The 21,677-nt window shown below is 40.9% G+C and overlaps 1 protein-coding gene across 5 annotated transcripts in view; it reads left to right on the forward strand.

The window, feature by feature from the left end:
* SPATS2L (spermatogenesis associated serine rich 2 like) overlaps positions 1 to 21,677 on the forward strand; it is a 124,326-nt gene that overhangs the window by 65,108 nt on the left and 37,541 nt on the right. For 4 of the 5 annotated variants that reach the window (XM_050900319.1, XM_050900316.1, XM_050900320.1 and 1 more), the window contains exon 3: positions 14,604 to 14,665. In XM_050900319.1, the coding sequence (XP_050756276.1) occupies positions 14,627 to 14,665 (39 nt within the window). In that variant the 5' untranslated portion in view covers positions 14,604 to 14,626. Of the gene's footprint in view, positions 1 to 13,003; positions 13,170 to 14,603; positions 14,666 to 21,677 lie in introns of all 5 variants that reach the window. The other variant, XM_050900317.1, reaches the window with a different exon arrangement.

Here is a 21,677-nt window from a genome sequence, read left to right on the forward strand (position 1 = left end):
GTTAGAGTTTTTATGTACATACATTTGTGTGTGTGTACATATGTATATAAAAAATAATTTAAAATACTGTTCAAGGAAAAACTTGCATCTTCTTCAAAGGACCTGTATGGGGTGACTTGGTCTTAGAAAATGAAAGGCTGCATCTAATGTCAGTGTTCAATTTTGGAAGGTTCAGACTGCTCTGGCACAGTTAGATCAAGTACTTACCTTCATGCATATGCATAACCTCACTGACTCATAAAGTTTGCTTACATATGCTTTGAACATATGTTAGTCACCTGAGGCCTAGCTGCATTAAGGCTTCTTTAGGTCTGTCTTGCCTCCAGTTGAGTATCTGGCTTTATCAGTTTTCATCAGAAGCACTTTACTTCAGGGAGCTCTTTCAGAGCTCTGGTAAAGTTCTTCACTTCCCCAAGCTTATCATAAACTCGCCAACTCGTCATCATGAGTGCGGTGCTTCCCTGTGTGCTTGGCCAGGGCAGCTCTGGCAGCTGTGTTCAAAATGCCACTGCCCAGAGGCTCCTCTATGTCTGCAGCTGGGGGGGCCTCTGTGGGGGCTCTGCTGTCCTGTGGGACCAGCAAGCAGCTGGTTCAAGTCCACGTAGCTTCTTGAATTCAAAGGAGTTGCTCCAACCTGTATTTGCTGAGAATCAGCCCTGCACATCTAGCAATGGTAAACTGGCTCTTCAGAGATGTCTGAGCGAGAAGGAAAGGTGGTGTGGACTTAGAACACTTAATAGAAAGAAGGCTGAAATGTGAATAGCTCCGGGACTTTCTTTGAACTTGAGATTTATTCCAAGATTATGAGAATTTACTATAACAATTACACTGTACCAGTCTGCTGGTAGAAGTTAGATTCCTTGTGATAATTTTATTTCTTAACATGTAAAACAAGTGTGAATTTGAACACTTCCTGACATTCACTTTTGTCCCTCTGTTCTTACTGTTTAGAGAAACCACTGTGATTGAGGCAAGGTATACTACTACATTACATACTTTGCTGTTAGCATTCCCATGCCATACTCTTCTAACAGTCCACATTTGGGCAACCGCAGAAGCAAATTAACTGACGCTGTCTCTTGGCATGCCATTCTGAGCTGAAGTAGGAGCCAACGTAAATGACTTCTAATGACTCAAGCCCCTGGCAAGAATGACTTGGAAGATAATACCTAGTTTGTAAAAACTGAAAGTTAACCTTTTTTTTTTTTTTTTGGTTTTGCAGGGGGTTCATGCAAATGCAGAATTTGAGTAGATCGTATTTTACTATTTCACTGCTCTTTATCAGTATGTTTGGCAAGATTCCTTCAGGCGCTTGAGGAAGAGCAAGATGCTAATGTTGATTTTAGCAAGCATTGCTGTGGAAAGTGAGTTTTCTCAGTCTGAAACTTTCTTTCCAGATCCCCCATCCCTCCCTCCTGCATATCAGAGAGGACCATTTTACTGGCCATGTAGCTGAATCCAGCTATTCTGAATTGGGCTCAGCTCTACTAGTGAGATATATGTAGTAAAGCCAGGAATTTTGGACATCTTCAGTTTATGCTGAATCAGATGGATGCTCTTCGGATGCTCCTCTAGGATGCCAGCCATCAGAACATAGGCTCTAGGCTCTCAGCAGTGATTCTGTTGCAGAGCAGGGAGGATATAGAGTTCCTGGGTGCAGTCCTTAAAGTGGAGAGTATCGGGAGTGTGTTGGGTTTGTGTAGTGAGGGAGGGGCTACAGGGGTGGCTCCTATCAGAAGCTACTAGAAGCTTCCCTGGCTCCAACCCGGATCTGCCTCTGGCCAAGGCTGAGCCAATCAGCAACGGTGGTAGCGCCTCTGTGATAGCGTATTTAAGAAGGGGAAAAAGACTCCTGAGGGAGAGAGTAAGATGGAGGAGGAGGGGGAAGAAGAAGAAGAGCTACAGTAAAAAAAGAGGGGGAGAGGAAGAAGATGATGGGAGAAGAAGAAGAGGTGCTACATTGAGGAGAGGAGTGGGATGTGAGAGGAACAACCATGCAGACACCGAGGTCAGTGAAGAACGAGAGGGAGGAGGTGCACCGGAGCAGAGATTCCCCTGCAGCCCGTGGTGAGACGGCAGGCTGTCCCCCTGCAGCCCATGGAGGTTAACGGTGGAGCAGAGATTCCCCTGCAGCCCATGGAGGACCCCATGCTGGAGCTGGTAGCTGGGCCCGGAGAAGGCTGTGACTCCCTAGGAAAGCCCACGCTGGAGAAATTTGTGGAGGACTGCAGCCCGTGGAAAGGACTTGAGTTGGAGAAACTCATGGAGGGCTGACCCCTGTGAGAGGGACCCCACACTGGAGCAGGGGAAGAGTGTGAGGAGTCCTCCCCCTGAGGAGGAAGGAGCGGCAGAGACAATGTGGGATGAACTGACCACAATCCCCATTCCTGCCCCCCTGCGCCACTTGGGGGGAGGAGGTAGAGGAATCGGGAGCAAAGCTGAGCCCAGGAAGAAGGGAGGGGGGGGGAAGGTGTGTTTCTAAGATATGGTTCTATTTCTCATCATCCTCCTCCGATTTGGTTGTTAACAAATTAAATGGATTTCTTTTTCCCCCAAGTCGAGTCTGTTTTGCCTGTGACCATAATTGGTGAGTGATCCCTCCCTGTCCTTGTCTTGACCCATGAGCTTTTTGTTGTATTTTCTCTTCCCCGTACTGCTCGCGGGGAGGAGTGAGTGAGCGGCTGCCTGGTGCTTTGTTGCTGGCTGGGCTTAAACCATGACAGGGAGCCAAGCAAGCTGCTAATTTATCCTGAGCAGCCACTGGCAGTTGTGATATTGATGGAGTGGTGCTGGGATTCTTGCCTTTGGACCTCTGGAGTGGGGAAGTGCCTTTGCTGGCTTTTAACTGATTCTAGGAAACTGATAGATGGGTTTGAGGGGAAGATGAAAAATATTTAGAGACATTCCCCTTCTCCTCTTAAGAATGTCCCAGGAGTTAAAGCATACTTCTACTGTAGCAGGAGGCTGGTTTGGAACAGGCGTTAGATCTTCAGTATCTGTAGGCTGGAGACATTCCCTTGTCACTGGGCTGCTGGGATGATTTTTTTCGGTCTCTTCAATTTGAGCTGTTTCATTTTGTTTAAATAAACGTTTATCAGATGGATTTACAGGACAGGACTCCTCATTCTTTCAGAAGTTCTGATTTTAATGAATTGATAATTTCCTACTCTGAAATGAAAAATTATTGGGAGACTTCCTGGCTTATCATATTTCAGCATTTTAGTATTTTTTGTAGTTCAGTATAGCTTCTTAATGTGGAGTAGAGTTTCAGTGCCACTGGGCGAGTGTTTCCTTCTTAGGTAAAGACGTGGTATAAATTGTATGGGTCAAAAGGAAGAGCAATAGGAAGCACTGTCACCTCAGTTTTGAACTAAGTGTGTATTTGACCACTCGCATCCTTTCAGCAATATACTTGATAGTTGTTCAGGTCAAATCAGATCAGGTACCTCAGCAGGGACACAAAACCAAATGGATAAGGAGTTCAAACACATGATGATACGTATACCAATTGAAGTGGGAAACTGTTGGCTTCAGATTACTGGCACTCTGCTTCAAATGGTAACAGTTGTGCAGCTTTAGAGAGGGTCTGGCTTGAAAAGAAATGTTTGGCTACTCATCGGTATGGTAAAGAGGATGGGAGGAATTTTCAGAGTTTGTGCCTAAGTCACTTGGCTGTTTGCTAGGAAACAGCTCTTATATCATGTAAATACTCTTTCATGGAAAGGCCTGGTACTGTGCAACAAGACTCCCTTCCAGAAATTTGACATTTTTTTGAATCTGAATTCCTAGGTTTTGTTTAAGAAACGTACTGTTACGTGTGTGTTGGGGATGTTTTTCAGTGTTTAGAATGCTATTTATTTTTTTAAATAATTGTACTTACTATTTTATTTTCAAATTTATTTTACTTAAAGCATGATTATTTCATAAAGCATTTTATTATATTCGTAGTTTCCACCCACTGAGCTACTACTGAACTGACTAGAACATGTTCTTAGAACACTCCAAGTTAACTCAACTTCTGGTGTCCAGTATTTAGCAAAGACTTGATTAGCTTTTCTATAGTAGGATATTTCATGACTTCATAAAGTTTAAACATCTCTTCATCCTTACTGTCTCTTCTGAACAAAGATGGAGGGTGGGAGATTGATCTGCCTTGTAGCTTTATCTCTGTTTTTGCCAACAATATGACATAATGTTTTGGTTTTAATTCATGATATCATTAGAACTACCATGATTGAATTTAAATGCAATTTAATACAAGTTTGTCAAACAACAGAGAAGAGAAAGTGAACAGTAATGAAAACTTTATGGGTCTCTGGACTTGTAATTACTTGCCCACCATGCAAAGAGATTGGGGATCACTCATCCTAAGCTCATTGCCACCCTAGAGTAGTTGACTGCCATCCTCTGGACTCAGTAAATGGATCATAAATAGGCTACACAAAATTAGTCTGTTTGGATATTTGTATTGTGTGTATTTTTAATGCACAGGTGCAGAATGTGAGGTAATGAATCAAAGATCTTTTTATGGATGGAAGCCAAGTAGCCATCAAAGGAAGGAGTAGTATTCATATCACATGAAAGCAAATAACTGTTTACTAACTGTTAAGTACAGAAAGTGACTGCTGGTGTAAAAATGTATGTGTATTGCTATGGAATAGATGTATGTATCATTAGAAGAAAAACAACTTTATTCCAATAAGAGGATTGCTGGACAGGGGAAGTTAATGTGTTTTCTAGTGAAACTTAATGATGCTGTGATGATTCTTCAGCAGACAGTGAAAAATGGGTGCATATATATACCTAATATGCCTTGGCTCACAGGTTGTCACAGGACAACTTAGTGGAAGTAGCATTTCTGGGTATGTTTATGTGCCTGCCTATATATGTATATATATCAGCAGTTACAGAATATCTGCTTTGTACTGGTACCTGTCTGTTGCAACATGGTTACGTTGCTCTATACAGGACTCACATGAGTGCTCTTCTGTGGCCCGATTCTTCATTCCAATAATTTGCTGTAATTAATGCAGAGCTGGCCTTTTGTCAGTGTTGTGATTAAGGTGTCTCATATGGCAGAGTTCTTAGTTGTTTCATTACAAATATAGTAAGAGCAGGGACCACATTTTGCAATGGGAAAATGCAAGGAGGTGGCAGAGACGGCTTTAGAATTCAGCCTGAAGCATTAGTAAAAAGAAAAGTAATTTCTAATGTTTGGTATTCTTGAGCACATTAGGCTAAAACTCCTGAAGGAATTGCTCGGAAGTGCAAGAAAAGATCAGCAAAATGTTACCACTTACTGCCTTTTTTTATCATTATTGCAAATGCGGGCATATATTTTGCAGCTGTCTGGGTTTGCCTGTTCTCCTGAATTTTCTGCCCTTGTGAGCGAGAAGCTATGAGAATCACTTTGACTTATTTCACTGCAGTGTAATGCCACTTACACTGTATTTAAGCTTGAACAGATTTGCTGTGTGAAGGCTGATTCTGAAGGTACCAAAATCTATACTTTCTTAGGGTTTTTTGTACCCTGATCTCCATTGCTCAGATGCAGGATGGTGTTAATGACCTAAATATGAGAAACTGTTTGGGATCCTTCTCAGCGCAAGGTATATTCTACAAAGTTAGCAGATTCTTATACTTACACGTTTCTGAGATGGTAACTCTGGTGGTAACTGTCACATGGTGTCAGTCAGTTGGCACGAATGAACGTCAGCTAGTACGGTGACACTCACTGATAGTTTGGGGAAGCCACACTGAAACTTGTGTTAAAGAGCTTAGCTTGGATAGGACAGACCCAGCATTCAAAGGCTGTACAGCAAGAGGGTTTGCAAGCAGCCTTTGCTGTAGTAACAAGGGTGCGTTGATGTCTATGGACCAATGATAGGAAATACAGCCAGAATGTTTCGTGATGTCCGTATCAAAAGATACGGTCATATCACTGAATACTTGTAAACTGTTTGGATGAAATATTAATGGAGTTTGGGGAAGATGCCGGTCAAGTAGCTTTCTTCTGACCCTTTCTCAAACCTGACCTTGATAAGGGCTGGAACATTGCTCTGCAAGACTCTCTTATAGTGGGGGCTGCAGCACTAGGTGCGTGGAGGACCTGAGGATTCATCACACACCACATCGCGCTCTTTCCAGCGTGAAAGCACAGATGCCTGTGGAGCCCACGTATGTAGTGGCCTGACTTTGCTCATGCACTGGGACTGGGAGAGGGAAGTGAGCTAGCTGACAGGAGAGGAGAAACAAAGGCTCTCCCTGGGTTATATTAATAGTGTCATCTCTGCTTAGAAAGAGGAGAGCACAACAAGATCAAAGAGCAACGTGGTATATCAGAATGAGGTACAGGACTTATTGGTGCCTAACCATTTTGTTGTGACACTGGTTGGACATCACAGTGTGTTGTGGTTTAACCCCAGCCAGCAGCCAAGCACCACAGAGCTGGTCCCTCACTTCCCACCCCTCCCCCCTGTGGGATGGGGAGGAGAATTGGGAAAGAAAGTAAAACTCGTGGGTTGAGATAAGAACGGTTTAATACCTAAAGTAAAATATAATACTAACAATAATAATAATGAAATATAATAATAATAGTTGTAATGAAAAGGAATATAACAAAAAAAAGAAGAGGGGGGGGGAAAGAAAAGGAAAAAAAAACCCCAGTGATGCACAACGCAATTGCTCACCACCTGCTGACTGATGTCCAAGCAGCGATCTGCCCCTCCTGGCCAACTCCCCCCAGTTTATATACTGGGCGTGATGTTCTATGGTATGGAATATCCCTTTGGCTAGCTTGGGTCAGCTGTCCTGGCTATGCTCCCTCCCAGCTTCTTGCACACCTGCTTGCTGGCAGAGCATGGGAAACTGAAAAGTCCTTAAGTGCTACTTAGCAACAACTAAAAACATCAGTGTGTTATCAACATTATTTTCCTACTAAATCCAAAACACAGCACTATACCTGCTACTAAGAAGAGAATTAACTCTATCCCAGCTGAAACCAGGACACAGTGTTAACTGTGATACTTGCTTAGAACCATTCCTGCCCTTGGCAGAAATCTGAGAAGGATAGGAGACAGGCTTCAAAGGACGCTGACCCAGGTGCTAAGGACTGTCCTTCCTCTCATATCCCACTCTCACCTCTGTGCATTTTCTCTTTATAGCAGATAGGTCCATGCTCTCTCAGATATGGATTTTATAGTGTTAAATAACATAACTGAGTTCCTGATGCACCATTGCATGTTTTTCAAACTTTTATGCCTTACTGCCTGTTTTCAAGCAAGCAGTCTGCAAGGCTGTGGATCTCGGAGACATCTGCTTCTTTCTCAGATTGTAATGTCAATTATTTCAGAAATCCTCAGGGAGGAGGTGATAAACAATGGGGGAGCATAAGCCTCTTTTCTGTAGGAATCCAGACTTACATGTGGAATCTGTGAGACGTTTTGTTTCCTGCAATCTGTTTCTGGCTCTGCAGCCAGTAGGTTTCAAGCAGAGTGTGGTGACCGTCAGGAATCAGACTGCATTAGCTGAGCAGAAGGGAGAATGCAGAGGCAACAGCTGTGTTCTGTATTTGAGATAAGCATGACCAGGGGACAGTAGTGGGACTGGGCTCTGCAAATGGGGAATATTCTGGAGTGTGTGTGTACTCACATATGTATGTTTATGCATGCATTTAAAGAAAAAGATACTAAAAGGCCTCAGATACCATCAGACTTAGCCAGAGGCATTTAACTAGCCTGAAGTGGCTTTTCTCAGACTTCTGAAAACTAGGAAATACAAAATGATGGTGCCTACTATTTCTGGATACAATCTTTAAAAAGGCATAAAACAGTACTGGAAAAATAGCAGTTCTGTATTAATTACACTTTACGTTGTTTTTACTGAGTGTGTTCATTTATAATGACACAGAAGGCTAAAAGGACAGCTGGGAGGACACTTCTTAGTATGTCCTAGATGCTCTTGACACTGGTTAAGTTTATGCATTTATTTTTTAATTATTTGTTGTGGTTTAGGCCCAGCCGGCCACAAAGCACCAGGCAGCTGCTCACTCACTCCTCCCCCCCACAGTGGGATGGGGAGGAGAAAATACAACGAAAGGCTCATGAGTCGAGACAAGGACAGGGAGGGATCACTCACCAATTATGGTCACAGGCAAAACAGACTCGACTTGGGGGAAAAAGAAATCCATTTAATTTGTTAACAACCAAATCGGAGGAGGATGATGAGAAATAGAACCATATCTTAGAAACACACCTTCCCCCCCCCTCCCTTCTTCCTGGGCTCAGCTTTGCTCCCGATTCCTCTACCTCCTCCCCCCAAGTGGCGCAGGGGGGCAGGAATGGGGATTGTGGTCAGTTCATCCCACATTGTCTCTGCCGCTCCTTCCTCCTCAGGGGGAGGACTCCTCACACTCTTCCCCTGCTCCAGTGTGGGGTCCCTCTCACAGGGGTCAGCCCTCCATGAGTTTCTCCAACTCAAGTCCTTTCCACGGGCTGCAGTCCTCCACAAATTTCTCCAGCGTGGGCTTTCCTAGGGAGTCACAGCCTTCTCCGGGCCCAGCTACCAGCTCCAGCATGGGGTCCTCCATGGGCTGCAGGGGAATCTCTGCTCCACCGTTAACCTCCATGGGCTGCAGGGGGACAGCCTGCCGTCTCACCACGGGCTGCAGGGGAATCTCTGCTCCGGTGCACCTCCTCCCTCTCGTTCTTCACTGACCTCGGTGTCTGCATGGTTGTTCCTCTCACATCCCACTCCTCTCTCTGCTGCAGCTCCTCTATTTTGTTTTTTTAGCAGTCTTTGCCCTTCTTAAATACACTATCCCAGAGGCGCTACCACCGTCGCTGATTGGCTCAGCCTTGGCCAGAGGCAGATCCGGGTTGGAGCCAGGGAAGCTTCTAGCAGCTTCTCATAGGAGCCACCCCTGTAGCCCGTCCCCTGCTACACAAACCCCTGCCACACAAACCCAACACATTTAGCTGGGGCATGTGGAAGTCTGCAGGCAAGACAGCGTCATATAATACATATGGATAGATAGGAATGCCATTTAAAAATGAGATGTAATTCTGTAGAGGAAGTAGAAGTGCAGAAGACGAAAGCATAGTGCGGGCTGCTACAATCTCATTAGATACTTAGCATTTACATCTTATTTTTTTGAAGTTGGATCTAAAATTGTGATTGTTTTGTTCCACCCATACCTTCCATGCTAGCTTTTTGGAGCTGGGGGATTTTGACTGAACTATTTGGAAATGAGTAAATGATCCTCAATTAAAAATAAAAAATCCACATTCTAGCATTGGTCTACTTTATGAATATATTTGAGTGACAAAATTGTAAACTCCAGTTGCTCTGTTAACAGTGAAAGCTTACTCAGTGACTGAGTGTGTATAGTCTTGCTTAGTAGGGCTGATAACAAGTTTATCAGTGGTAGGGCCATGTATCTGTTTATCTCCTGCCTTGTGTTGCTGTACTGTCACCCAAAATGTCTGTAGTCATGGGATCTCCTGACTTGTAAAAGGGAAGAGTAGGGCAGTGCAAAAGAACCTAGCAGAGGGGTTTTTGCAGGTGCTGTGTGGAACTTTGAAAAGGTTACTTCTGGGACATTTGAAAGAAATTATCCCAGTGAAAGAAAGGACTGGGTTAGCACAAGGTGCAGCAGATGACTGCAGAAGCAGACAGGGATTAGAGAAGCATTGGCAAGGGTCAAGTCAGTTAGACCTGGGATTCCTGTTGTGCTGAGGCGGGGAGGGGAGCATTATAAGAGGAAACAGTTGCAGTGGGCAGATGAGGAAATATGTCATTTTTAGGGTTTAGGAGACTATTCATCCATAAACCTGCAGATGGGAAACTCTTCCAACACTGGACTATTCTGTGCTGTTTTGTGGGCAATTTTCTGTTCCCCATTGCCAAAGATAAGTTGCGTCTTCAGATGTCAGAAATGGTAGAACAGGTGTCACACACAATCTCCTCCACTCTGATAGAGCTTATTGCCGGGGTATTTTCACAAATAATATCTTTCTGGCAACATTTACGCTTTCATAAACTCTTTTCCCCCTCTGTGTATTTGCAAGGAGATTCTTTTTTGTTTTGTTGGAGGGGAGCATGTTTCTTCTTTTTCTGATATTGTTTCTAAGTCTGAAATTTAAATGTGCCAGGTAGTAATTGCCAGGTTTTGTAGTAGGGGCAGGGCACAGGCTTGGTCTTGTGATTCTCTGATGCCTGAGATGCAGGTAATCCCACCCATGCAAAGCGTTGTATAAAATGGAGTGTTTGTCAGCTTTACCCGAAGGACTGTCTAGCTGGAAGGTGTCTGTGAGCCAAACACCTCTGAAGGTGGTACTAGCGGAAAGGTGGCATGTGTTCTTTGGAAGTTGAACACAGCAGCAGTGGGATTTCAGAGCTGCTTGAAGACAGAAAGGAAACTTCTGTAAAGGCTGGGGAAGCAGCCACATAGTTAAGGCTGTGACAGGTGAGCTCTGTCGTATTTTGCTGCAGTGGTTAAAGGCTGTTCCTGTCTGCCCTGCTGGACATTGCTGCTTGCAGTAAGGTCAGCAGGACAGAGCATGCACCAGCACCTTAGCTGCCCTGGTTCAGTTTCATGTTAGTTTAAACCTGTATAGAGTAAAATGAATTGCTTCATTTGGTAGGGGAGAAAGGTAAGGCTCTGCCAAACTTAATCCTGTTGTCTTTGCAGCATTCCCTTGAATGCTATTGAAATGTTTCATTTTACAAGGCAAGTAAAATGTCTCATTTGGACATGTGTAACAGTAACAGAAATAACACCCTTCCATCAGTATTTGAGGTCAGGATGTAACAAGCAACTGAGAGTGATCTCCTATTCCAGGTAACACATTTGGAAATTGCATCAGAAATTAATGACCCGTTTATATAAGGAATTCTGTAGTATTTTTTTCTTTCATTCCTTTTTAATGGAAGTCCTGTTGGTATGACATGCAGTGACATTTCAGGAGCACAAATACAAGCAAGAGAGGTGGAGAAAGACAAAGCACGTAAGCTGACATTCAAGCTGAGAACCTCTCATATACAGTACATTTTGTGCATTATAAATTTAGTGCTTGTGTTAACTTAATCTTTGCCACTGCAGAAAATCTTCTGTAAAAGATCTTTCTCCAAATGTTTTTTTGTGTGCATGCTGTTAGTGACATGCAAAGCACTGTTCTCTCCTGGCTTTAGCGGGCTTTAGGGCTCAGTTGAGGGCTGTATTCTGATGTTCCACAGCTCAGGCAGAAAGAAGCTTCTCTGAAGAGTTCAGGATGAGAATGTAGCAGCTCAAATTTAGAGCCAAGCCTGGAGCTAAAGCTTCTGAACTTCAGTGAGACTATTTTGTTCATAAAATTATTCATGTGATATAATCTTTTGTCACAGGATTAGAAATGAAGTAATTGTTCAATACAGAGATTAAAATATCATCAGAGGAAAAATACCAGTTAATTCAATAAATCAGTTTGTGCTACAATGAGAAAATTAAAGTGATTAGCGATTAAGTATAGCCATAAAGGATATTTTTAAAAATTAGTGCTACACTGACGTTTTCCTTTTAATGTATCATTTGTATTTTATGTAAAAAGCAGTGCTGGACTGAGTTATGTAAATGAGCGAGTGTTTTATGCAGGTTATTTCAATTATCTGCCCTTGGAGAAGGTGAATGAAACATAGCTCCAACTCGGTTTTAGCATCTTCATTTTGACAGCTGTAATGTGCATATTAATGAAGAGTCTGAAGTGTAGATGAACAAGTGCTTTTGTAAAAGCTGGTGTCCTCTTAGTTCTTGATCTTAAAAGGGGGGGGGCGGGGGGAGAGGAAGAAAGAGAGAAACTGAGGGTATGTTTTGTGTGGCTTGCCAAGTCTTCTTGAAACAGCTTGCAGTTGCAAGCTAGCTGAATCAGCATCACATTCATCACTGGAAGACTATAATCATAGTAATACCTGGAGCGTACAGCAAAGAGACAAGTCAAATCTGACGAGGTGTTGTATGAAGTTTTTATGTCTGGTTTTAAACTGAGTCAGAGCATTGCTGCAAAGAGTAAATTTGGCTAAGTGCTGTAGTAGGGTTTAATCAGCAAATTGAATTTAAATTTGAAGAATTATTTAGCTAGTATCTTTGAAGCAACGTAAATTGAGAGGCGTGGGACTTTCACAAAGTGCGATTATTGGGATTAATTTGCTTCATACAAGGTGCAGTTTTAAAATGTACAGTTTTAGTACAAAATTATTAAAATATATGCTGAAAAACAGAACCTCAAGATTGCGGGTGACAAAGATCTTTTCCCATTAATCATTGTTTTTTACAGATTAATAGACTTTTAAGGCCAGAAGGATTTGTTAGCTGTAATCCTTATTGTACTTGTTTCTGTGCTGTGTGTTGGTTCCCCAAGAACAGTTTTTTTCCTTTTTTTTAATGTTGTTCTAAGGTGTTGGATCAGATTAAGCTTATTTAAATTGGTGTGCAAGAAGGCAGGCTTCCATCAGTTGTCAGTAACATTACAAAAGCTGCTAGATAGTAGATAAAAGGGCAAACTAGTCAAATTCCTTTAACTATTCCTTGACATACGATTATCTATTAAACAGAGAATAATATCAATCCAGCATGGTTTTGATGTCACTAGGTAGAAGGCATGCTTCTCTGAAAAGCAGTAAGGGAGATGAAGACTTACAGAGTAATTTTAGAGCTAAGCTTTCCAGTCTGCATGGGAAATTTGATGACCTATATCTCATGTTCTGTGCCCATTTGGCATGAGAAATAGCTGACAGCAAAAGACAAGAAGTACATAAAAAAATGTTATATAGGGACAGTAGACTACAATCATTTCTCAACATTTTCCTTTAGTTGTTGGAACACAGTAAATATTGGAAATGGAGTTGCCCCAAGCTCATATTCTGTGCAATCTTCCTGCCTGCTCTGTCCAGACATTTTAAAGCTCTGCTTGTAGCCATTGGGTGGGTTTGACAAAGAAACTAATTTGAGCTCTTTCACCCTTGACTTAAGGAGCGGCAGGGAGGGGAACCTTCTGATCTGAGACACCAGCAGACAGTAAGGCATTCAGAGTGACAGAGTGGCCCGGTTGCCAGGAAGAAGTCTTATCAGACATAGTGAGACTCCAGCTCAGTGTTTTGGCAAAGTGGTTCAGTCACTGACTAAAGACAGATATAAGGTATGTGAGTTTTAATTGAGAGTATCTGTTCATGGTATAGTAAAATAGAGATGGCAGGAGGAACCTTGCTAATTTCAAGCATTTTCTTTCATAGCTGGCAATGGAAAGGGTTACTTCTTTCTTCTGGCACCTTATTTTTGAGGGTTTCCATAATTCAATGTCTGCTCTTTATCAGACCAAAACACAAAAATTCATTCCTTTTTCTTCTTCCTATCGTCTCTTCCCCATTTACCACAAACAAAGTCACATTATTTTTGAAAATGTACTTCCTTGAATCTCATCTTTTTAATTAGAAAACAGATGCATACAAAAATTAATAACAAGATTTAAATGCAATCAGTGGATACTGTAATAGAAGCACTTAGTTTCTGGAGTTTGAACTCCACTGAAGTGCTATGTTTCAAAGCAGGAGTTAAGGGAGGATTGTGTAAGTGCATTAAAAGAGGTTTAGAAGAATTATGGGAGCTCTTATATCAGTCCACATAGCAAAAAGGAAGAAGTGTTTCAACTTAAAAACTTGGAAAGAACTAAGATTTCATTCTCATTTATGTACATCTGTACCTTCTTATCAGTGTACAATAGAGTTAAATTTGGGGACCAAACCAAGCTTTTATTTCATTTGACTTAGTCTTTGCTGTAATTCTTTGTATGTGACTTAATTTTAAGATGTGAAGATTCAAGCCTGTTCCTTACTGCAGTCTAAGGCAGTTGGTTTTGATGGAAGCAGGATTAGACAACTGAACTCCCTTCCCTGTGTTAACTCTTCATCATGTGGTACAGTGTCTCTCACCAGTCCACATAACTGGAAATAGAAAGCATATTGCAGAGTTTCTTAATCACATGCAAATTCCATTCATGTGCCCAAGTTTTCAGAGCAGACTTGGAGATTTAACTATACAGACCCTGTTAGTTTCAATAGGAGCTGTGTGGCTAAATCCTCTGAATTAGTTTTGGGGAAAAAAAAAAACAAACAGCCATGCAGCACTTGTCAGCCTAACCTCCTGGTTTTAGCTGCTTTTTAAGATGTGATCTTCAGACAAGTTTTCTGGCAAAAATTGAGGTTGCTGGTGAATGAGAAGACAGGAGCTGTTGAGTTTAAGGTATTCCTCCTCTTGAAAGCCTCAAAGGTATCAAGTAATAATGAATAGGGTCCAAGAGACATGGCTGGGAGAAGCATGATACCCCTTCTATGCAGATCCGTAACTATGCGGCATTTTTTAAATGTGTTCGCAGAACTAGTCTGGGGAAAGTATGAAATTTGGACTAGTTTTGCTTTTTAGCAAGATTGAGCACTGCTGCACAGGACGTTAAGTGTTCTCATGTTTCTCTAATGCTTATAGGTAAGCACATGTAATTAGTCTTTATAGGTGTAGCTTTGACAGGTTGGGATTAAAATCTCAAAATGAATCTCTGGGTTTTTTTCTCCTTTTACAGACAATATCCTCACCTGAAGAGAGATGGCAGAAATCAATTCTCCTGTAAATATCAAGGAAAAGGTAGGTTCAAGTAACAGTACAGTGCAAACCAAAATGATATTTGCATACAAACTTCATCCCTGCTCCTTCAAACACCATTCACATACTTAACTTTAATATGCATTGACTCTGTGCATAAAGTTAAGTACACAGGCAGGTATTGATAGGATTAGTATATTAATCTTGGTTGATGAGAAACATTTTTGCTTTTCTGCAAAGAGACAATGTCTTGTCAGATAGATTTCTCTTATTCCTTTGTGATTCCTGTACACGCTGATGCTATGGAGAATAGCACTTTCTGATGATTGCTGCTGTACAAAATACAACCTTTGAAGAAACACACCCTTTAGAAAATAATTTTTCTGACCAAAAATGTCATACCTGTACTACTTAAAGGCAATTCCTAAAATTACAGGGCCTGAAAAGAGTAGATTTTTTTTTTTTTCCTACGTAAGTAGCTCTGCTTTTAACTGCATTCTATGTGCTTGAGTATGTCCTTTCCGTACCCTGGCTAGTGGTAGAGCCTCACGACCCTTTCAGGAGCAGTAAAGGACGTAAAGCTAATTAGTATACAAATATGAGGTAGGACAGGAGATCTTTTGTGACTCCCAGCAGGCAGATTGTGAAGAGACCCCTAGATACTCCCCACCAACATAAATAGGAAACCAGGACATCTGTCAAAGAATAGAAAAAAAGGAGAGAGAGAGAGAGAGAGAGAGAGAAGGGGGAAGACTGTAGGAGTGTAACATGATAGGGTTGTATTTTAAAAGAAGCCAAGGTTTTGATAATTCACCTGAGTTGTCGTCTTTTATAAAATCAGGTTTTGTTCTATTTCATGTTTGGGAAGAGAGATGGAGCTTTGCATTTAGGAAGTTCAGAGAAGGCTAATGGGTTCCTTGATTTACAGCTTTATTAAGCCCAATGTAGCGCTCTGATACAGATTTTAAGGCAGTGTGATAAATGTTAAAGACCAGAATCCAGTTCTGTCAGTGAGCCCGAGTTTGTCCAGGTATCAGTGAAAAGTTGATTAGGTCCATTCACTTCATGAAAGATGCACAAGGAGAAAGGATCAAGACTGATTAAATATCAAGGAAATACAGAACAGTGAGGGCAATGTGAAACTGAGAAATGTAGTCATCTTCTGCTGTATCATAAGACCTGCCTATGGCACATTACACATCCTGCAGGGCAGCAGGCACATGAAATATTCTCTCCTCTCTAAGCCTGTCAATGGAAAGGAAAAGAATAAAAATTTGTGTATGATTCCTTGGATTAACTCTTTTCCTGAGCTGACAGAAAAAATTATTCAGCAGAAAAAGATTTGCCTAACTTCAGTTTTGCAATTCAAAACTTCAGTTTTGGAATTAGGTGGACTGATAACAAGGAAAAAATCATTTGGTCTGAGGAATGTGTGCAAGATATTGTAAATGTGGCTTTCCAATCCAGAAAAGTCCCAAGAAGTGATAGAGACTTAAGGTGTAATATAACACACCATAGCCTTGAACTAGAGGTCAGTAGTCAGATTTTTAGTTAACTTGCAGTTTTGCTTCCAAGTTCACAAATAATGAACTTTTCAGTGGGTAATGTATTTCTCAGAACTGATCATGACTAGTAGTTAATGGCTTAGACATCGCATTTGGTTTATAAAGGTTTGATGAACCATGACAACTACTGAGCCTGAAACTAGGTTTCTTCAAGTTTCAGTTTGCTAATGATGTTTCCTGAAATAACAGTTACAAACTGTTACCTGCCCACCAGTACATGAATGAAGCTGCTGAGGAAACAGCATAGCAAGTGGTGATGTATACTAAGTAGTTCAGGTGGGAATGAGTTCCTGTTCAGACTGTTGTGTCCATCTTTCGCTGCTTACTCACTTTCTTTGCTTTCAAAAGGATGCAGAACTTTTTTGCTTTATATCCCCTGATGGGAAACAATTCCTTACCTGTTGCACTGCCCAGGTGCCTGATTTTTGAGTAGTTTTTCCTCATGTTTGTTGTTAACTTCTGAATCACTCATTGTGTTTGAGGATTTGCATGTCAACATGAATTTGTATTTCCTTGATGAGTATCTTCCTTAGTCCTTAATAACAGCACAGGTTTAAATAATGAGTAGCATGATGGATTTTGCAATAGAAAGTAATGTCATCAAATCCTATCCCCTAGTGCCAGAGTGCTGGAAGGTAAATTACAGTGACTCTCAAAATGCAGCTCAGTAAATCAATTGAAGTTCTGCCTATTTATTGTGTAGCTTGAATTTTTTTATTAATTTAGTCAGTTTTACAAGTGCAGGATTTTACAAATCATCTGTTTGTCTTTTGGTAGTTTAAGAATGAAGAACTGCAACAAGACTTCTACACACTAGATATCTGCTATTCCAAGCCTGATATCTGCTGAGAGTATCTAAAAATCAAATGTGTAGGAGTATATACATTTTAAGGCAGGAAAATAATTGGATCAATACACTCTGTTATAAATAATTCCTCTCTTTATTCCTGTATCTTCCATCAGTATTTAGTGCCACTAAATCCCTATGCCAAAGTGAAAACTTAGTTTAACAGCAATTAACATTTTATTGCAAAATCGCTGGTTTTTATTCTGGAAAATATAGACTAATAACCTACTAAATAAAGGCTTAGTGACTGAACAGCATAAACCTCATGAGCTCTACATTTATCAACTGAGAAGCTAGCATGTTTTGCCATTTCACCTGGACAACTCTGTCTTGTTTTAAAATGAGATTGTGATGGCACAGAACCTCCATTTGACATCTTGTATTGGTTTACAGTATGGTGGCTCTTTGTCAGCAGCAAACTGAGTAACTCTAATGCAACTGTAGCTTTAGAACTCTCTGAGTAATGCACTAGAAATAAGAGGAAAGGGTTGAACAGATATGTCCTGATGAGTTGGCTTTAATTATATTTGCACATAGACTGCTAAAACATAAGGACTTCATTTGCACATTTGAAAAGCAGACACATTTAAAGTGTCCTGGTAAGAGAGTCAAAATCAAATCCCTTTCTCACCTAGAAAACTTACAGAGGAAGACATGGTCATGCTATACAACATTGAAGCATTGAGTTTAATGTTTACTTTATCCACCTTTTTGGGGGAAGTATTTCTGGGAAACAAAACCAAGATTTATAAATTTAATTACTTTTGCTGAGCTCCACAAATCCATTGCCATCAACACAAATATAAGCAGGCCTTGTTAAAAAGAACAGAATAGAATACAGTTCCTTCCCAGTTCTCCCTTTCTTCTTCCTCAGTGCTTGCAGATCATAATATAGTTAAGACTTTGATCCTGCTAGGGTTTGAATGAAGCCAAAGGAGCAGTACATCTGCACGCAAATACTTATTCTAAGTTTCTGCAAAAGTAGAACACAATGTGAACATTGTTTCTCTGTGACAAAAATGTAGTACAGAGCCCATGAAGTTTTAGCATAATGTTTGGTTTTATGTTTGTTTTTTGTTTTGTTTTGTTTTTTTAAATGGTGGCCTTTCCCCATGTTCTATCCATGATCAACTTCTAGTTATTCAAGGAAATAAGACCTCTGGCACTGTTTTAAAGGTGATGTGAGGCTGAGGCAGACATTTTGTGCATTATGCTCACACACAGGCTCTGTAAGACCCTACCCCTAATTTGAGTCATAAGAGGATGCTACTGTAGTACTGATACTTGTATAATTCATTCTTGGCATTTCAGCTGAAATAGTTCATAAAGTCAATAGGTTAAACATTCTATTTTATATTCCCCCCCCCCCCGCCCCCGAGAGATTTATATAAATGTTGGCCTGCGATGTCAGGAAGGCTAATAGAAGTTTCCATAGTTGGCAGAGGCTCCTGCAGCTGTGATACTGTTGTGGGGAGCCAGGACTGTTCTGATTACCATATTTTCATGCATATAAACCACAGATTTTCTGTAATAACACAAATTCTGCATTTCAGCAGCCGCAAGGCTTGTTACATGCCTGCATAGTTAGTACAAGGAGAAGTTTACTGTCAGGATCTCTCTGAATAATTCCCTCTGCCCAGACCCTTGCTATAGTCTTCCTTCACTATGCCACTCTCCCTCTTGCCTCTGATAATACTCATCTCTGTGCCAGAAAATGGAGTATAACTAAGGCCTTGTTTTCTAGTATCAGGATTTTCAGAGACTGAGTTATACATGGTTCAGATCATATGCACACAAGTTCACTGGATTAAGGGATAAAATGGACCAAACTCATTGGCTTAAATCCAAAATAATTCCATAAAATTAATGGAGATATTCAAGCATTAATCTAGTACATCCCCAGAAGAGGTGCTGAGATTCTGAATGACAAGGCCTCCAAAGAAGCAGCAATTGGAGTGAGGAATACAAGCGATGTATTGTCTCCTGCAACAATTAGACCCTCTTAGTTTAACAAGAGAAGAGTGAATATCAGGCACTCCCCAGGATAGCCATTCAGCTCTGGCATGTGATTTTGGTTTTGATCCAAAGAAATATCAGGAATTGTTCAAACTTCAGGACTTGCTGTTGGGCCTATCTTTTCTTTTTTTTTTTTTTTTTTTTTTATTGTGTGTCTAAACATGTTTGAACAAGTGAGATCTGGTGTCAGCTGGAATTAGCAAAATACTCATTCAGATGAAAATCCTTCTCTTGGGATTCTGTTAGGAGTGAAGTTTTGCTGAAGTTCTCCTGAAAGGCTTGCTTTTTCATTTGTCATTTCAAGTGTCGGAGCTGTAGGAGCAGATGGGCAGGTTTGTTCCACAGACTGCAAGAAGGAAGTTTTATTCAGATGTGTTTTGGGGGGTTTCACGGTTTTGTTTACATTACACTATAACTGTGGTTTTGATAAGCAATAGTCAACATGCAGGGAAAGAGTAGGATTCGTAGTGGAAGGAATGGAATTAGTATATAAATTTAAAATCATAAATTACAAAAGCAGATCGTTTCCAATCAGTGATTTCACTAGGTCTCCTTAAAGCTGACCTTTGCAGCTGTTCCTTGCCTATGTGTTGAAGTAGATGGACTTAGTCCAAAGACCAGCAAAGTTGTTCAAAGTGCACTTGCATCACTTGATGAGCCATTTAACTTGGGTTAAGGATATTATAGATTCAGGTCTCTAAATAGTGCTGTCATTACTCAAGCAGAACCGTTCTTACTGAGCCAAACTTTTTAATATGTTCTTTCAGGATTCCTGAAATGTCTAATTTTTCCATCTAATTAGTTTACAAATTTGGGGGACAGGGGTGACATAATAAATCCATAATGATTGCCTAAAGTAGTTTACTGCAGCAAGTAGAATTTGTTTTGTGCTTATTGGGGATAAATGATCCGAAGATGTTAGTGTGATAAACGGGTCATGTAGTGGAAGGGGAGGTGCAGACCTGATTGAAGCTGTTATTTTGCTCAAAGGGGATGTTGACAACACTTATTCAGTGTGTCGTGATGAACTCAGTAAAACTTCTGGAAAAATGTCTCCGACATAAGAAATAGGCTCTTAATGCAGCAAAGTCAAATTGTATTTATGAAATATGTTTGTGTAGGAGTTTTCAAAACCTTACAAAAATCTGCCATGAAGTGTTTTTAAAATGGATTTTCCTGCTTAATGTAGCCAGGACATCTGCTAATGCTAAATTCCTAGATTATAGAAACCAGCAGAGTTTTGCAGACAGCCCTCCTTCCCTGCTCCTCTTGCAGGATTTAGGTCAACCCCAATTGGAGGTGTAATCTAGTTGAACATGGCCTACACTGCTACCTGTCCTCAGCTCCAGTGGATATATACGGTGTGTATGTGTACACAAAGATTTGCTACTGACATGCAGTAAAATAAAGTAGGAAAATGTCTGTGTATTCATTGATAACCACACTTCTAAATGAATTTAGCTCCTAACCTAGAGAAAATCTGTTGATCTTAATTTTTAGTACAGAGTGAAGGTGAATCTGCATTAGCGTTCCTAACCAAGCATAAGTAACAATATTTCTAACTGAATAAGTGACCATAATAGTAACTTACTTCAAGGGGATTAGAGCAGCTGTGTTCAGGGGTTTCAGAACAGCTGTGAGCTTTCAGCAAAGACGTTTAATTTGTCACTATGTCAGAAATATATAAACAAATTCTCTGAACCCCGGATATGTTACTCACCAGAAACATCCTCTTTGAGATGATGCCAAGGGAGAGCAGATGGAGTAGAGCAGGCAGTGATTGATTCCATGTTGTTACAGTTGCCTGGGAACCATTTGAAACTTGACAGAGAACCTAATGGACTCAGAGGAATACAGAGCAATGTCAGCTTGGTTCTGGGTGTGGAGTAAGTAATCTGCTGTCACAACTTTCAGGCAGGCTGTATTTCTTCTTGGGCTTGACTTATCAGGAAAGTCTCATGAGATGGGTGTTCATGAGGACTTGAGTAAGATACCATGAGAGGGTAGAATGTCAGTGCCCTCCTCTCCTGTGTGCCATGCTCCTCAGAAGTAACCTGTTACTGAATTTTTTATTTTTTTTTTTTTTTAGGCAAGCCAAAAATTTGCCCCAAGTGATTGCCTATAGTTTAACAGTAATCCTCAGAAAAATAGTCAAGTATATTTGATCAGACCTTGGCGATTTTATTTTGGGGTAGAAAGAGCTTATCTGAGGGGACTTGAAACCTTTTTCAATTTTGATATCACTTCTGGGCAGTCCTCAGCAATTTGTGTAAGAGACTGATAAAAACGACCTCATGACTGTGGAATTCTGGTCCTGATGAGACACAACCTGGCTCAAATTGCAGCAACTTTAACAGGGCTTGAGCAAGCATTTCAAGCTAAGCGTGTGCTTGAGACTTCAGCTCAGAAAAGTGGTTAAAAGTCTTCTAAACTTTGAACTAACTTTAGTCTTATCCAGAAGAGTAGCTAGGTCCACAGGAATTAAATGCATGCTTGCAAGGTAGGTCGTTGGATCGTGGGTTTAAATGGAGGTGGACGTGGGTTCTGCCTTCCATGTTCTTGAGCGTACACAGTTGTTTTCAAGATCACAGCTTTATATTTTAGATCTGTGATTGCTTGAAAGTAG

Source organism: Gymnogyps californianus, chromosome 7 (genome assembly GCF_018139145.2).
Source record: "Gymnogyps californianus isolate 813 chromosome 7, ASM1813914v2, whole genome shotgun sequence".
Taxonomy (NCBI): domain Eukaryota; kingdom Metazoa; phylum Chordata; class Aves; order Accipitriformes; family Cathartidae; genus Gymnogyps; species Gymnogyps californianus.